This window comes from Berghia stephanieae, chromosome 1 (genome assembly GCF_034508935.2).
Source record: "Berghia stephanieae isolate SIO BIC M18660-M18661 chromosome 1, UCSD_Bste_1.3, whole genome shotgun sequence".
Lineage (NCBI taxonomy): Eukaryota > Metazoa > Mollusca > Gastropoda > Nudibranchia > Aeolidiidae > Berghia > Berghia stephanieae.
Window position 1 is genome coordinate 107134225 of NC_088360.1, and position 17500 is coordinate 107151724.

The 17500-nt window shown below is 36.3% G+C and overlaps 1 protein-coding gene across 4 annotated transcripts in view; it reads left to right on the top strand.

The window, feature by feature from the left end:
• Positions 1-17500, top strand: part of LOC144962679 (SCY1-like protein 2) — a 296146-nt gene that overhangs the window by 270603 nt on the left and 8043 nt on the right. For 3 of the 4 annotated variants that reach the window (XM_078895814.1, XM_078895813.1, XM_078895812.1), the window contains 10 exons: positions 1588-1713; positions 2926-3102; positions 4033-4155; positions 5238-5351; positions 6506-6638; positions 7871-7989; positions 10327-10430; positions 10801-10913; positions 12942-13036; positions 14159-14698. In XM_078895814.1, the coding sequence (XP_078751940.1) occupies positions 1588-1713; positions 2926-3102; positions 4033-4155; positions 5238-5351; positions 6506-6638; positions 7871-7989; positions 10327-10430; positions 10801-10913; positions 12942-13036; positions 14159-14698 (1644 nt within the window). The remainder of the gene's footprint in view (positions 1-1587; positions 1714-2925; positions 3103-4032; positions 4156-5237; positions 5352-6505; positions 6639-7870; positions 7990-10326; positions 10431-10800; positions 10914-12941; positions 13037-14158; positions 14699-17500) is intronic. The other variant, XM_078895815.1, reaches the window with a different exon arrangement.

A 17500-nucleotide genomic window follows, 5' to 3' on the forward strand; every position in this document is an offset into this window, starting at 1 on the left:
TCTCTCTCTTTCTCTCTCTCATACGCATACCCAATTTTATTATCAATCAATCAACCAATCAATCAATCTATGTGTCTATCTATCTTCCTATCTATCTATTTATCTATCTATCTTTCCGCCCGTCCATCCATCAATTGTGACCCATCGTCTCAAAACGGTATTATGTCGGAACGAACCAGATGCTTAAAATCTGAATTAAATGTTAAGCTGGTCAAAAATTTAAACTATTGGCATTAGCACCCTAAATATGGTATCCATTTTCCTCAATAAAACATAAAACTCAACACAAGTCTGATATTTCTGGCTAAAAATTCATTTTTCAACATCTTAACCAACCCGACTTAATACCGTTTTGAGGCGAAGGGTCACAATTTATCTATCTATGTATTTATTCTGAGAGACATAACACGATATGGGATCATTTTTTACTATTTCTTATTTGAACTTTTAGTCCGTGGCATCGGTGACAGGTCGATTCAGACCAGACATTCAGAATGACGGATAGCAAACTGCTATGGACCAAGTTGCCCCTTAGCCATATATATCATTAAATTTTGAAAATAGGCGTAAACTATATATATATATATATATATATATATATATATATATATATATATATAATATATAGTTATCGTATTCTACACAAAATTTCTCTCTCTCTCTCGCGCTCTCTCTCTCTCTCTCTCTCTCTCTCTCTCTCTCTCTGCTCACCTCTTCTTTATCCATCTACCAATGGGATATTCAGCTTTTGATCCGTCCTAGTCATCAATCCCCTGATCTGTTGCTGTACAACGATTGGAAATTTCTCAAACACGTTGCTTTGTTTATGAAAGTTCTAAACATACCTATAAGTTATGCAGAGCAAAATGACCAATTGTGACGTTGGATATTTCTAAATCTCTGATCACTTTTCACTATGTGGGTTATTTTGAGCACATTTTGCAATGTGATCAATGACTTCGAGCACATGGCAATGTACTATAGATCATGCCCATTGGTATTCGAAACCGTATGATAGTAATATTCTTGACCGTCTGCGAACTTCCTCAAATCTTCAAACACCCAAGTTCAAAAAATCTTATATTCAACAAGGCACATATAACTAGTATGCACTTGGCTAAGAAGCTCACAACATTGCCATCCGGAAGTATGACGGATCAACACACAAAACTATGAGTAACCTTGAACTTTAATAGTCTGGTTGATACAGTTAAATGAGAATTACTCATAGACGCGGATGGCAAAAAAAAAAACAATAACAAAGACCAGAGTCTTCGTTCTATCTATACACATATAACAATTGATCTAAAGTTTTAAAACTGAAGATTACATGTTGTACGTTTTTCTATGTTCTGTTGGATCAAAACCTACGTGGACATATAATATGCAGGCCTGACATCTGGAGATTCTTATGGGCCTAATTTAACATGGTTGTAATGGGCAATATTTTGTGTCATTTCCATTACAACAATGAGCCCCTAAGGAATAGGATCATCAGACCTGTAGATAAGTTCACTTCGATCAAAACTGATTCTTGATAAGATTAACATTAAACCTTCAATTGTGATGAATTGTTTTATATTTCAGCTGAAGTATTTCAACGACCCGGTTGTGATTAGCCTCCATGGTATGGACATGTACGACAAGCGGGATCCAGCCCAAAAAGTTGAGGCATACTCTAGTCTCTCACAGGTTGTGCCCAATATACCACTGGTAAGTCTAAACAGTTACTGCATACTCCAGTCTCTAACAGGTTGTGCCCAGTATACCACTGGTAAGTCTAAGAGATTCTGCATAATCCAGTCTCTCACAGGTTGTGCCCAATATACCACTGGTAAGTCTAAGAGATACTGCATACTCCAGTCTCTAACTTCCCATCGTGGGCAGGGAGGTACATACTGTGTCTTCTATCCCCCTATATCTGTTTTCAAACCTGCTTTCTGCCTTTGTCTTTCGGATCGGAAGGTCCTGGGTTCGAGCTTCGCTCGGCGCATAGTTGAGTCCTTGCAAAAGACTCTTTAATCACATAGTCTCATCGTACTCAGGTGTAACATGAGTACCTTGCGTTGTCTCTGTCCGAAAAATGTAATATCGCCTAACAGGCGTCATGTTATGTCCTACGTGTTATGTGTTGCTGTTGGCCAGGGACCCCTTGTAAAGCGCTTTGAGCACGTTTAGTGGATATAGTGCAATATAAAATCTCAATTTAATTTATTGATAGTCCTTCGGAGGACAAGTTACACATTTCCAATGAGATTTGAACTGGAAGGGAGGAAGGTGTATCATCGCAACTTCTGTTTCTCAATAATATTGAAAATAAGGCTCATATTTTAATTGAAGAGTCGTTTTCCAAAACTCCTTAACTCCGTTTTTCCCCATTTTGGGATGTTAAGGATAATTTCCCCAAAAATGTTTCATTCGGTCTATTATTTTATCATATTTAAACAAGAAATTCATACAAATCAAGGGAAATAATTGTGCTATTTGACGCTTACAATAAATTTACATTTCAATTTATATCATGGATGAAAATTCCCAAAAATAAGAAAAATCGACTTTACGAGGTGTGGAAAACCAGCCTTCAATTAACTCACTCAACTCTAAACCGATTATATCCGTTGTTTACCCGGGTTACTTTGACCCCATGCCTATTTATGACATTTTCATGAAACAAATTATAGACGTAAGTAGTATCAAAGCTAATGTTTTTCATTTTTACATGTTAATGGTAGTTGAATAAGAATATCTATGCACATGTCATTTTAATACATTTTTTACAATTTTGAAAAGTAGCAAAAATCTCTAAGATTGAGTGAGTTAAACCTATACTATTGAGGAAATCCCAAAAAAGTGGAAAAATGGATCATCTTGAAGTGTATCATGTATTTCCTCTTCCCCCCCCCCCCCCGCCCCCCCATCCCCCAGAAAATCCTCCACCAGTATGTGTTACCCGAGCTGTTGTCTGAATGCAAGGGCTGCGACTCCATCATCTTTGCCTTACCCACCCTGTTCACCATCATCGACTACGCCACCAGACAGGATTACGCCGATCTCATCATGCCAGACTTCCGTGCCATACTCGCCAACACCAGACCCGTGCAGGTGGTCAAGTCCTGGAATAAACTGATACTGTTTTGTTTTGTTGTTTTTGTTTGCTTGTTTGTTTGGGTATTTCTTTTTGGTTTGTTGTTTTTTTTTGTTTGTTTGTTTGTTTGTTTGTTTGTTTTGCATTTGTCTTTCGTCTTTGGTTGATTTTAATTTTGTATTTTTGTTTTTGTTATTATTATTTTTTTGTTGTTGAATTTGTGTCTTCTTGTTTTTTTTTTTTTGTTTTTTTTTTGTTTTTTTTTTGTATGTTTGTTGTTTTTCTTTTTTTGGTGAGTGGGTAAATAGTCCTTCAGATTAATTATGCCCATGGATTTGGAGTTAATCTTGGTTTCTATAGCTTGAAATGACGGAAGGACTAGAGCTCAGGTGGCCGCTGGTTCGGATAAGTATAGCCTGAAATGGACGATAGCAACAGTATAATTTTAGTATTGTTATTCAGAGTAAATATTTCAATGAAGTGAATTAACTGTAACGTTAACTTTTGAATAAGGAAACGAGCTCGCATAACAGTAACCTACTTTCAAGACCGGAGTGAGATCCCGCAGAGCAAACCATAGTACATTGACATATTATCTCTTAGATTGCGCTTTAGAAGAGCACTTTGTCATTGTCTTTTTCTTATTATTATGACCGAGCAATAAGATAAAAACCACATAAGGGGAAGCAATCCAGTTAAAATAATCGATTACTGGTAGTTCCCCCCACTTACCTCCCTTGATTTGTGTCTTCTATAATGATGGCGGCAGTGATGATAATGATGATGATGATGATGATGATGATGACGACGACGACGACGACGATGATGATGATGATGATGATGATGATGATGATGATGATGATGATGATAATAAAACCTATAATATTAATGGTATGAGTAATAATATACCATTACAAATTCCGTTGAAGTTATTTTTCCCCCTTCAGGCAACTGTGTACATATTGAACAAGCTGGACATAATTCTGTCCAAGTCACCCATAGAGGAAATCAAGGGAGAGGTTTTGCCGTTTGTGTTCAGCACTCTTGACTCGTCCTCCTTACAAGCACAGGTAAGTCAACATCAGAAAATCAAGTGAGTACAAAAGTGCCGGAAGACAATAGAGCTTCAAAGTTTCAAAGTTTATTTAATCTTAGGCTTTCGCCAATAATTCATATAATTTGATGACAACATACATGGACGTGAGAAAAGAAAAGGTAGATGGAACCAAAGAATAAAATGATACCATTAATAACCACAAAAATACAACAACTGTAATACTACCAATAATAATAATAATAATAATAATAATAATAATAATAATAATAATAATAATAATAATAATAATAATAATAATATAATAATAATAAATAATAATAATAATAATAATAATAATAATAATAATAATAATAATAATAATATAATAATAATAATAATATAATAATAATAATAATAATAATAATAATAATAATAATAATAATAATAATAATAATAATAATAATAATAATAATAATAAATAATTAATAATAATAATAATAATTAATAATAATAATAATAATAATAATAATAATAATAATAATAATAATAATATAATAATAATATAATAATAATAATAATAATAATAATAATAATAATAATAATAATAATAATAATAATAAATAATAATAATAATAATAATAATAAACAAAAATCTTCGGGGTTCGAACCCTTACTTATAAGACAACTGCGTCAGGTATGACTCATTAAATCCGTCGAAAATAATAAAGATTGTAATAGACATCAAATAGTAAAGAAATATAATATGATACAATTTTGCAAATCTCAGTTTAAATTCCTAATCTATATTATTTACAAAGTAGTTCTTCAGAGCCATTAGGCCCATGGAGCTGGAGTTTATCCCGGTTTCTATGGGCCTGAAACGGACAATGGCAAGGACCCCTTGTAAAGCGCTTTGAGCACGTTTAGTGGATATTGCGCTATATAAAAGCTTTTTTTATTTAACATCTTTATGATAGACAATACTTTTTGTTGGTGTGAGAGTATTTCCATAACAAAAAAAAAAAGGATCTTTTCAATTTGGGTAATAAGACCTGAAAAATTAGTTCACGTTGGTTAAGATCCTTCAGTTGACCAATTATTTTCTGACCATTTCAGGAAGCTGCTCTAGGTGCTATTGGAGCTATCAAAGAATACTTGGATGACAACATTCTGAGGAAGATGGTGCTACCCAAAGCGAAGTCTTTGTTTTTCCGTTCCAGTAATGTTAAGGTGATGTTGTACCATTCTGAATATATGTATCTTCTTCTTCTTCTTCTTCTTCTTCTTCTTCTTCTTCTTCTTCTTCTTCTTCTTCTTCTTCTTCTTCTTTCAGCTTATCTAGCAGTTTGCAGGGTTGCCATAATGAATGCCACATCTCCATGCATCTCGGTTCAGCGCATCATCTTCCTCCAGGCCCAGTTCTTTTATATCATCCTTTATCTGAATATATGTATAGATTATCTAGTATTTTTTATTAGTAGTCGAGAAGGGTTTCTGACCCAATTCCCCCCCCCCCACCCCCTAACAACCTTTCTGTCCACCAGTAATTGGGTAGCTGGGGTTGTTAGATCTAGCGGAAAGTACAGTATACAAAAATCCTATTAAAAGGATAACAAGCAATTGCTATTGTCCATTTTGATGCTATAGAAAATGATGTGTAGCAACGTGCCTTGTGTTCAAGTCCTTCCCACCCCTAACAAGCTTCACGGCTTTGAGCAACCTCTCAGTATAATATACTGGCATTGCACTGCGGCTAACGCTTGGGTTATTCCAGTATTCCTTTAGAATAGACCCTACAGACAAATGTTACCTTGAGGACGAATATTATAGAATAATGTTAACTTAGTTTTTTTCTGTTTTATGATATTATTTTGATTGCACTCAGGTATTTCTCCACTATGTCATCTCCCCCAAAGTTAAAGACTGATAGGTAGGGGTACAGTGTCTTGTCTTTTCACAAAAGTCAAGCGATGATAGACATGGTCAGTGACCGGACGGGTGACAGTGATCGTGAAAAAAAACCCGTTTGTTCCCGACATTGTGTTCTTGGGTAAGGCACTTAACACACTTTATCCCACTCGACTCAGGTGTGAACGTTTACCTGACCATTGGCAGTTACAGATATTTTTCAGGAATGTTAGTACAAAATGGGCGGCTAACGGGGAGTAGTACTGTATGAAATAGAAATACGATTCCATATATATCCTGCTGTGTGTGGGTGGGATGTTGGGGGGGGGATGAAACTTTGTGAAGCGCAATTAGCATGATAAATTAATATGTGGAAGTGCGATTTATAGATGTTCCAATTTATTCATTCATTCATATATTTATTCATTCATTTATTCATTTATTCATTTATCTATTTATATTTTTGGTGTTGACAGATACGCATCAACGCATTGACTTGCATAGATCATTTACTCGACTCCCTAGACAAGATGTTAATTCTTGACAACATCCTGCCCTTCATGGCCAACATCTCAGCTCAAGACCCGGATGTTGTCATGTGTATAGTTGGTGGGTTTTAAGTTCAAATCTTTATCAAAAGAAATTGGCAAAAGAATCATTTTTTTTTTTGGTAAAGATTATGTACACATGTGAAATGAACACATATTTTGCAGGTCTGATTTCCAAACGCAATTAAGGCCGGTTTTAACATTGTTGTGATGGACACTATAGATAGTATGCGCTTGGCTAAGAAGCTCATACCATTGCCATCCGGAAGTATAACGGAACAACACACAAAACTGTGTGTATCCATGACCGTTTATAGTCAGGTTAATGCAGTTCAGTGAGCATTACTCATAACGCGGATGGCAAAAAACAATAACAAAGACCTGAGTGACGTCATCTTCGAACTATCTATAGTATTAATTTTGCGTTGGTTTGAGAGTATTTCCATTACAACAATGAGACCATAACAATTTGGGTTATCAGACCTGTAAATATGTATACGTCGGGCATGTAGATTGTGACAATGCGGAGTGTTGATTTTTAAAAGTCTTTTGTATAATGATTCAGTATCCTTAATGATCTTGATGCATTATTAAGAGCATCTCCTAATGGAAAAAAATAACTCTCAAGTAATTTTCAAATATTATAGATCTATTATTTGATGCCACAATGTAGAGGATAATTTCCATTGTTTTATTATTCGCAATAATAGCAAAATAATTGAGTTTACAATACTGATGTTAATGATTATAAAGAAGAAGAAGAAGGAGAAGAAGAAGAAGACGAAGAAGAAGAAGAAGAAGAAGAAGAAGAAGAAGAAGAAGAAGAAGAAGAAGAAGAAGAAGAAGAAGAAGAAGAAGAAGAAGAAGAAGAAGAAGAATGATGATGATATATTAAATATGTTGGTTAAGACAATGATAAATTATGAAATTAAGGAGCAGGCACCGGCGTAAGGTAAAGAACTAAACACGTGTATAAAGGTGTGTGTGTGTGTGTGTGTGTGTGTGTGTGTGTGTGCAAGGAAACGAAAAAACATCCCAAAAAATCAGTCGACCTGGGAAATCAGAACGTCTGAGGTTCAATCCCAAGTCTAGGTCGACTGATTTTTTGGGGGATGATTTTATTCTTATATTTTTCTTTCTTGCTTTGTCTGGCACCTTTCACACACATACACACACACACACACACACACACAAACTCAGTTCTTGTTCTTATGACAATGTTATGTAATCATCTATCGAGCAACACTTGGCAATACAAAGTCATCTATTCTTCTTACTTACTTCATGCTACAGGCATTTACAAACACATGCTGAGTGATAAGAAGTTCGGTCTGACCCACAACCTCATCGCTACCAAAGTTATGCCGTCCCTTATACCCCACACGGTCAACCCTGGACTCGGTCTGGAGCAGGTAAAACAACATCTTAATATATATAATTTTTATAGAGCATTTATATAGTGCAATATCCACTAAATGTGCTAAAAGCGGGGGGCCCTGGCCAACAGCCACACTTAACATGTAGGACGGGACATGACGCCTGTGAGGCGATATTACATTTTTTTTCGGACAGAGACAACGCTGTTAACGGCCATGTACTCATTTTACACGGTGAGAGAAAGTGAGTAAAGAGCCTTTTCCAAGGGCTCAACTAGGCGCCAAGCGAGGCTCGAACCCAGGACCTTCCGGTCCGAAAGCGAGTGTCATATCACTAGACCACAAAGCCGCTATAATATATATTCTGCCGTTTTATTAAAGAACACAGTGTGTGCTATTTGGTTAACATTGCATATACTGTCTTTGTAAAAACAACGGCAGTATTATATGTGTCCGTCCATGACACAATAAGCCAGAAGGTGAACATTTTGGATTTGCATTCTATTTTTTTTTTTTTTTTGCATTTACTGTAAGAATATACTCCCCGAAGCATTTTAATCTTTATTTGAAGTAAATCGGGTGATTTTTCCATCAAGTATGGGAAAGGTATCCAGCGACTTTTCTCAAATTTCATGCTTTGTCAACTTGACTAGCTGTTAAATATATTTAGAAGTGAAATTAAGCTTTGATATTTCCCGAAAATGTACAAAAAGGGTTGATTTAATCATTTATGACAAGAACTCATTTTGGATAAAAAATTGACCTTCTAACTAAATTTTTCAATGTCTCAGTTCAAACCTTTTCACCATCGACTGATAATGTCATTCACTGTAACATATAGCATTTGACATCAGTCACTCATGGCTAGGACGTCCATAGAGCCAGAGATTATCCCAGTATTATTTTAGTGTTAAACGTATAATAAAAATTATAATATAACATTTTATTTCCTTTTCTTGTTTACCTGAAGAAGGCCAAATGCCGAAACGTCGTTTAGTTTTTTAAAATATCTTTTATAAGAGTCATATTTACTCCCTTTATTTTACTATACATTATATTGACTCATTGATTTTGATAATTTGAAAAAATTAGCTTTTTTAAAAATGAGCTTTTATATAGCGTAATATCCACTAAACGTGCTCAAAGCGCTTTACAATGTGTCCCTGACCAACAGCAACACTTAACAATTAGGACGGGACATGACGCCTGTTAGGCGATGTTATAATTTTTTTCGGACAGAGACAACGCTGTTAACGGCCAGGTACTCATTTTACACCTGAATTGGTGAGAGAATGTGAGTAAAGAGCCTTTTCCAAGGACTCAACTATGCGCCGAGCGAGGCTCGAACCCAGGACCTTCCAATCCGAAAGCAATGTGTCATACCACTAGACCACATATTTGGTAATAAAAATTTACTGCTCATATTAACCCTTGTATAGGATTCTATTGCATAATATGTTCCACCGTATCAAATAGAGGCCAAGCTAAATAATCAGTGTTAGGAGAACGAGGAGACCAGAGAAAATGTTGACATCACTGCCTGACTGACTGTGTTGTCCGGCTATGTGGTCTTGTGGTATGACAATCGCTTTCGGATCGGAAGGTCCTGGGTTCGAGCCTCGCTCGTCGCATAGTTGAGTCGAGTCCTTGGAAAAAGACTCTTTACTCACATTTTCTTACCGTATTCAGGAGTAAAATAAGTACCTGGCCGTTAACAGCGTTGTCTCTGTCCGAAAAAGAAATTGTAATATCGCCTAACAGGTTCTCATGTCTCGTTCTACATGTTAAGTGTTGCTGTTGGTTAGGGACCCCTTTTAAAGCGCTTTGAGCACGTTTAGTGGATATTGCTCTATATAAACGCTCAATCCACGATTTTAACCAGTTGTATACTACAGTACTCTGGTTAAACACGTATCTAAAAATTTTGGCCAGGAAACTCGTCCTTCATATATCGATCGATTGAAAAGACCCTCATATTTCCAACAAAAATAAATTTTAAAAAGAACTCTCAAACCTGAGACCTCGTGAGGTCTTCATTAAAATCCCAGGGTTGTGAGTTTTTGTTGTTTCGTTTGTTTGTTTTTTGATTTTTTTATTTGTTTTTTCTTGGTTTTTATTTTTTTTTATTTTGTTTGTTTTAAATTTGTTTGCTTTTACAAAGATGAGGGCCATTTTAAAAAATCATTGGATACAATTTGGAGAACGATTTTTTTTTCAAAATGATCAAATATTTGTTTTCCAGAATACGGCAGTTAATGGGTTAATAATACCAGATTGATCCCCGGGGAGTGGGGGCTGGTGGTGGGGGGAGGGGTATATTTTGCTATTGTGATCTCCATTTATTGTTTTTTCTTTTGTTTTAATTGTTTCCAGTTCAGTGGATTGATGGAGGTTTTACGGGAAATGCTGGACCAAATTGACAAGCAACGAAGGGATAAAATGAAACAAGAGACGCTATCCTTTCCTGTTCCTCCAAGGTTATAAAATATCCACGGTTACTTCCCTTGTTAAAATCCTTTTCCTTCCACATTCATTTTGCTTTAGGTCACCGTGAACTTTTTAGCTGGTTATGGGCTCATTTTTGTATTGAAAATTCTCTCAAACCATATATATATATATATATATATATATATATATATATATATATATATATATATATATATATATATATATATATATATATATATATGTGTGTATAATATATCCATCTAAGTTAATTTTGGAAAGTTATTTTTTAATTGTTCATTTAGCAAAGTCAAAAATATCAAATTAGTATAAACATTGCTATGTCACTATGTACATTTTATTTAGTTTTTAAAAATCTACCAATTTCCTTTGTCAATCTAGGGGCTCCATCAAGATGGTTACGACAGAGAACGGAAATGACGACACACTTTCATCCTCCCATCAGGAAATTCTACTGGAATGTAAAAGGAAAGAACAATTGCAAAAGACAAAGTGTAAGTGCGGCTAAGTGGTCTTTTTGATATGACACTCGCTTTCATTTCGGAAGGTCTTGGGTTCGAGCCTTGCTCGGCGCACAGTTGAGTCCTTGGAAAATGTATTTACTCATATTCTCTCACCGTACTCAGGTTTAAAACGAGTACCTAGCCGTTAGCAGCATTGTCTCTGTTGAAAGAAGATTGTAATATCGTCTAACAGGCGGCATGTGTCGTTCTACATGTTATGCGTGTTGCTGTTGGTCAGGGACCTTTTATAAAGCGCTTTAGTGGATATTGCGCTATATATAAAATCTCAAAGATCAAACCATCTTTCGTATATTGTACTTTAAAAAGAATCTGAAAACATAACTTTTTTCCACGTGCCTTCAAGTTTGTTGCACAGTTAGATTTGTACCGTGTTTATCTATAAATAGTATGCGCTTGGCTAAGTAGCTCACAACATTGTCATCCGGAAATATAACGGACCAACACACCAAACTAGTTGTAATCATGAACGTTTATAGTCTGGTTAATACAGTTTAGTGAGAATTGGATTCAATAGTCTGATGTTACGTCGCCCAGCAACGATGGCCATCGTGGTTTTAAACAAATAAAATCGGTACTTTTTATTCTTCACGCTGACTAGAACTTTTCATATGTCTTATGATCAGAATGTGTAAAAGTCAAAACATGATCAGATTTATAATGTTTTTTTCCTCTAGATACGCTTTTATCCTCGTCGAGAAATATTTCATAAGGGCGTCCGCCATTGTTCCGATAGTTTAGAGCCAGTTACTAAGTAAGTTACCATGCATCATTACGAGGGAAGTGACGTTACGACTGTTGAAGCGAATTGGATGGCAAAGACCTGAGGAGTGACGTCAATTCGTTCTATCTATTGATTGTCACTGTCATCCTTTGTTTCTAAATGCTTTTGTTATTTGCATACTATCGCGCTCTGAGCACCTTTGAGTGGAAGTGTGCGCTTTATAAATGATTCATTTTTTTCATTTATAGATACTATGCGCGTGTCTCAGAAGCTCATAACATTGCCATTCGGAAGTATAACGAACAAACACACAAAACTGTGTGTATCCATGAACGTTTATAGTCAGGTTAATACAGTTCAGTGAGCATTACTCATAAACGCGGATGGCAAAAAACAATAACAAAGACCTGAGTGACGTCATCTTCGAACTATCTATAGATAGTTCGAAGATGACGTCACTCAGGCTTTTGTTATTGTTTTTGCCATCCGCGTTTGTGAGTTGTTCTCACTAAACTGTATTAACCAGACTATATAAGATCATGGTTACACAGAGTTTGTGTGTTGGTCCGTTATACCTCCGGATGGCAATGTTGTGAACTCCTTGGCCAAGCGCATTCTATCTATATGCAAAGGATGCAAACACAACTTTTAAATCTGAACAAACGTTTATATTGAGAGAACGAATGTCACGTCACTCGGGTCTTTGTTATTGTTTTTTTTTTTTGCCATCCATCTTTATGAGTAATTCTCACAAAACTTTATTAATCAGACTATAAGCGTTCAAAGTTACACATAGTTTTGTGTGTTGGTCCGTTATTTTTCAAGATGGCAATGTTGTGAGCTTCTTAGCCATACTATTTATAAATTTTGATGCTATGCATATATGGCTTAATCATGATTAATGATGAATGTGAAAATAAAATTTTTGACCTACTTGAATCTGTGAAGAGTGCAAACGGGCTGACTTGTGGAATGGTACTTGTGTGGCTATGTATGAGGTCTAGTGGCATAATCTTGAGTTTGAACCTCGCTCAGCGCATAGTTGAGTTCTTTACTCACATTCTCTCACTGTATTCAGGTATAAAATGAATACCTGGCTGGTAACAGTCTTGTCTCTGTCCGAAGACAATTGTTAAATGTTGCTGTTGTTCAGGACCCTTTGTAAAGCGCTTTGAGCAGATTAAGTGGACATTGCGCTATATAAAAGATCAAGTTTTAAAGAGTGTAATAAGTAATCGTTATCTTTTTAATGTTTTACGTTGCAAATGCTTTTCCAGCCCCAGGCACACCGGAACAGACCAGGAGTAAGATCCTTTCAAGTCCCAAGTCGGCCAAAAAGAACCAAAGTCTCCAGTCACTGGGAATGAGTTTGGTAAAGCAACGAGTTTTAGGATTGTGACAGTGATGATGATGATGACGATGATGATGATGATGATGATGATGATGATGATGATGATGATGCTGCTGATGGTGATGATGATGGTGATGATGAGACGATTGATGATGATGATGATATGATGATGATGATGATGGTGATGGTGATGATGATGATGATGATGATGATGATGATGATGATGATGATGATGATGATGATGATGATTATTATTATTATTAAGTGATGATATTCGTAATGATGATATCCATCAGCCTTTGTGAACAACAAAAAATAAAACAAAAAGAAAACGAATTCAATATTCTGATTTCACTAAAATCATAAACCTTCAGTTTCCTATTTTATGTTGTTGTTTTTTTATTGATCAGATGGTTTTTGGCTACTCCCCTCACACCCCGCCCCCTCCCCAACCCTCCTTTCAAAGGAATTTATTATCCCTCTTCAGTCCATATAGAAGATGATTTTTGAGTGTTTATTTCAGTTCCAATTTGTTTTTTATTAGTCATTCTTTACACATATAATTGGCAATCAATTGTTATTTCACAAAAGAAGAAAGATAACAGAAAAGACTCATACTAATCGGCTATGTGGTATATTCACTGTCGGATCGGAAGGTCCTGGGTTCGAGCCTCGTTCGGCGCATAGTTGATTCCTTGGAAAAAAGGCTTTTTACTCACATTCTTTCACCGTACTCAGCTCTAAAATGAGTACCTGGCCGTAAACAGCGTTGTCTCTGTCCGGAAAAGAATTGCAATATCGCCTAACAGGCACCATGTCCCGTCTACCATGTTAAGTGTTGCTGTTGTCCAGGGTTCCCTTGTAAAGCGTTTTTTGCACGTTTAGTGAATACTGCACTATATAAAATCTCAATTTAACCTTAATTTAATTTAATTTAATCACTAATCACTTATCTCCAAGAATGTAAATGTTGCTGCTCAAAGGTCAACTTAAAAAGCCACTACCACATTTTCTCATTCATCTCTAGTGTTTCATTCATCCTGTTTGTTGATAAAGGGGAAACCCGAAACGTCCATTTTATTTGTTTTCGTAATTAAATTGAAGCTTACAGTCAATTCCACTTTGTTATTTATTTATCTCCAGGAGGAAAAGGCAACCCTCGACAAGCCTGTGCAGAGTATACGACGTCACAGTCTAGTACCGCCTAGCTCATCCTCTCCAGCTTCCAGTTCCACCAGCAACGGGTTAGGCGGACACCATAGTCCACTCCACAGCCACAGTAACACCAACCCCACCATCTCAATCACCACGGACGATACTAGTCCCGACAGAACTCGGAGATCGAGCACACACAGTCTAGGGCCATTTTCAGTAAGTGGTATTACCGATTTTCTAACCCGAGGATGCAACTCCACCGGGAGTGGTGAGAAACCAACGTCTTCATATCGTCGACCCAGCATTGCTGGGATGCTTCCCTTATCTCCTGCAGATAGCCGACGCCCCAGCACGCATAGCGTGGGAATCCTGCCCATATCTATGTTTGGGGAAGGAGGAGAGAAGCCTCGGCGACCGAGCACGCATAGTCTCGGCGTGTTTCCTTTCGGCTGCTTTGGGGAGGATAGAGAGAAGCCAGAGAGACCACGCCGATGTAGCGCCCACAGCCTAGGTCCCTTGGTGGTCCCAGTAAGTTTGGATCGTTGGACGTGGACTGCAAGACTATTGTACCATCATTCATGGCTTCTCCTTTATCCCATTTAGTTCTCTTTTCTACGGTTTATTATTAGTACCAATCTTTACCTTTCAATTACCATCTTGAATTGGCCCTACTTTATTTTTCCGCATATTCTCCAGTTTGCATTCGCCTTCAATGCTTTACATCTAACCAATATTATGATATGTTTTACACGATGCATTCTTTTATGTTATGATTTTATTTGAATTCTATACCCTTTTGTAGTTTTGTCAAAGATTATAATTGCTGCTGTGTTTTGTACCTACTTTCTTTTTTGTTTTCGTTGGTTGGAACACATGCCTGTTTTTTACCCAGTGAGACAATCATTGGATTTGTTTTGTTATGTTAATGAGGATATGGTGGTTTCTATAAAGTGAATTTGATAATCATAATGGGCAAAGAATTAACATGGCGGAGTCGATTGAAATCTGAGAGGGTGTGCATAACACAGTGCCAGATAAATCTGAAAGAAAAAAAAAGATGAAAAAATTCATCTCGAACAAAAATTGTCCCGCATCTATTCGGAAATTTGTTATGTTCAGTCCATATATTTAATTGATGACAAGTGCCATTTAATTCAAGCTATTCTCCTCTTTCGAGAAGAATAGGCATTGCAAAGCAAGCAATCATTGCAATGAAGAGCAGTATTAATACATTCAGAACAGACTTTGTCAAAATCTTGCTGACCATCGTCATTCAGTTGGCATTTTGTGTGCTACTATTAAAAAGCATTGGAATATAATGTGTTCTATTCCATATGTTATATATACTCTGTGAAGGAATAATTATTTGGAAAATGGCATCTTTAAATCGACGTGAAACTAAAATAATATGAGAAATGAGATAATATGTCTTCGTTTCCCACCATAACCGGAAGCCCTAACCTCATATCTATGTTGTGAACATAATTTTGTTTCAACACACCAACGACCTGCTTGTTTTTGTTGTATCTCGTCGCCATACAAATGGACACGTTTCATCATCCAATGTGTTTGTTATGTGTGTATTTATTATTACCATGTCGTTATAGAATGTCCAAGTATGGCTTTGCACGATTTGTCCTTCATGGCAGGAATGTGATTTGGTGTCGTGTCTTTGGAGATTTCATGTTAACTATATTATTAACATCAATTTTCGTTCCTGTTTCCACTAACCAACTTTGTTTCTCATTCTTATGTGATCTGAAGATGATCTAAATACTTGCTATTTATTATTCTTCTGCATGAGAACAAAAAAAAAAGATTTATCTGTCTCTACTAATATACCAAAAATGGGGGATGGGGCGTGAATCTTAAAGCTTCATTTTTAAATAGCAAGAATAGTGAATTTTGAGTTGTCATCAATGCGAAGCATGCAATATTCATATCTTGTATGTTGCCATCAAAGTTTGTGATTTAATTGCGAAAGCCTGAGAGTGCGTGAAACTTGTGAAACTGTATACTAAATAATGCTAGTTTGGTAGGAAAGATTACTACACAATCGTATCTGATATGAACTCGAAAACGTTCTGAAACAGTTTGTAACAGAGAGCTAGCTGTTCGGCCTGACATTCAGGTAAATACTGAGATGTCATTCACACTGAAATATAAAATTTGATTTCCCTGTTTTTAGTTATGAATAAAACAAGAGACTTGATTGATCAACGGGTTAATACGTGTCACGGGACAACTAATATTGAAATATGTGGCCAGATGTCTCAAAACAGCATGGGAGCAATCTGTATTCATGTTATTGTCCAACCTAGTCATCGATCACATGATTTGTTGCTGTACAACGATTGGACATTTCTCAATAAATGTAAACACGCTGCTTTGTTTATGAAAGTTGTAAACATACCCATGAGTCATGCTGAGTAAAATGATCATTGTGAAGTTGGATATTTCTTAAACTGTTAACACTTTTTAGTCTGTGGGTCATTTTGAGCACACTTTGCAATGTGACCAATGACCTTGAGCACATGGAAATGTAATATAGATCATGCCCTTCATGTTAGTAACCTCTCAGTTTAGCCACTTAAACTACTAGTCTATGGAAATGTTTGATTAAAGAATCACGAATTGTTGGAGACAAGATGGTTATTTGAGCAAAGAACTTGAGCGCAATCTAATTTCTTGATGCTGTCAAATATGAAATATTAAAATCTCAATTAATTATCCTTAATGAAAAAAAAAATCCGAAAAAAGACATCATCGCTGCTTTTTGGCTACATGGCCACCGGAAACGGCATAAAGCCGACAAGTAAGTGGATTAGGAATTCCTTACCTTTGACCCTCCACTCTCATCCGGTCAACGGAAGTTGGTACAACATTGTTATATAAAGATAATAATAATATTAATAAATAGCACTTATCACAGCGCTTTGCCCCGTCTAAACAGGCACCACGCGGTTTACATTGGCATCAATTGAACTTTCATCTTCTTCTAGGTTCCATGCCTGGTCCAGGCTTCGGATACTGCATGAATTATCTCTCTCCATTCCTCCCTGTCTCTTGCTTTTTCAAACAGCTCTTGGATTGTTAGGTTGGTGAAGCCCTTCAGTTGGTCTATGAGTGTTTTTCTTTGTCTCCCCCGGGCGCGTTTACCAGGTATTTTCCACAACTTGCCAGGTATTCATTCTTATCTTTCCTTACTATGTGTCCGAAAAAGGATAGTTGTCGATCCACTATTAAGGGCATTAGTTTCCTTTGTTGGTATGTTTGTTTTAGCACTTCTTCGTTCGTTTTGTGTGCGGTATACGATATTCTCTGCATCCT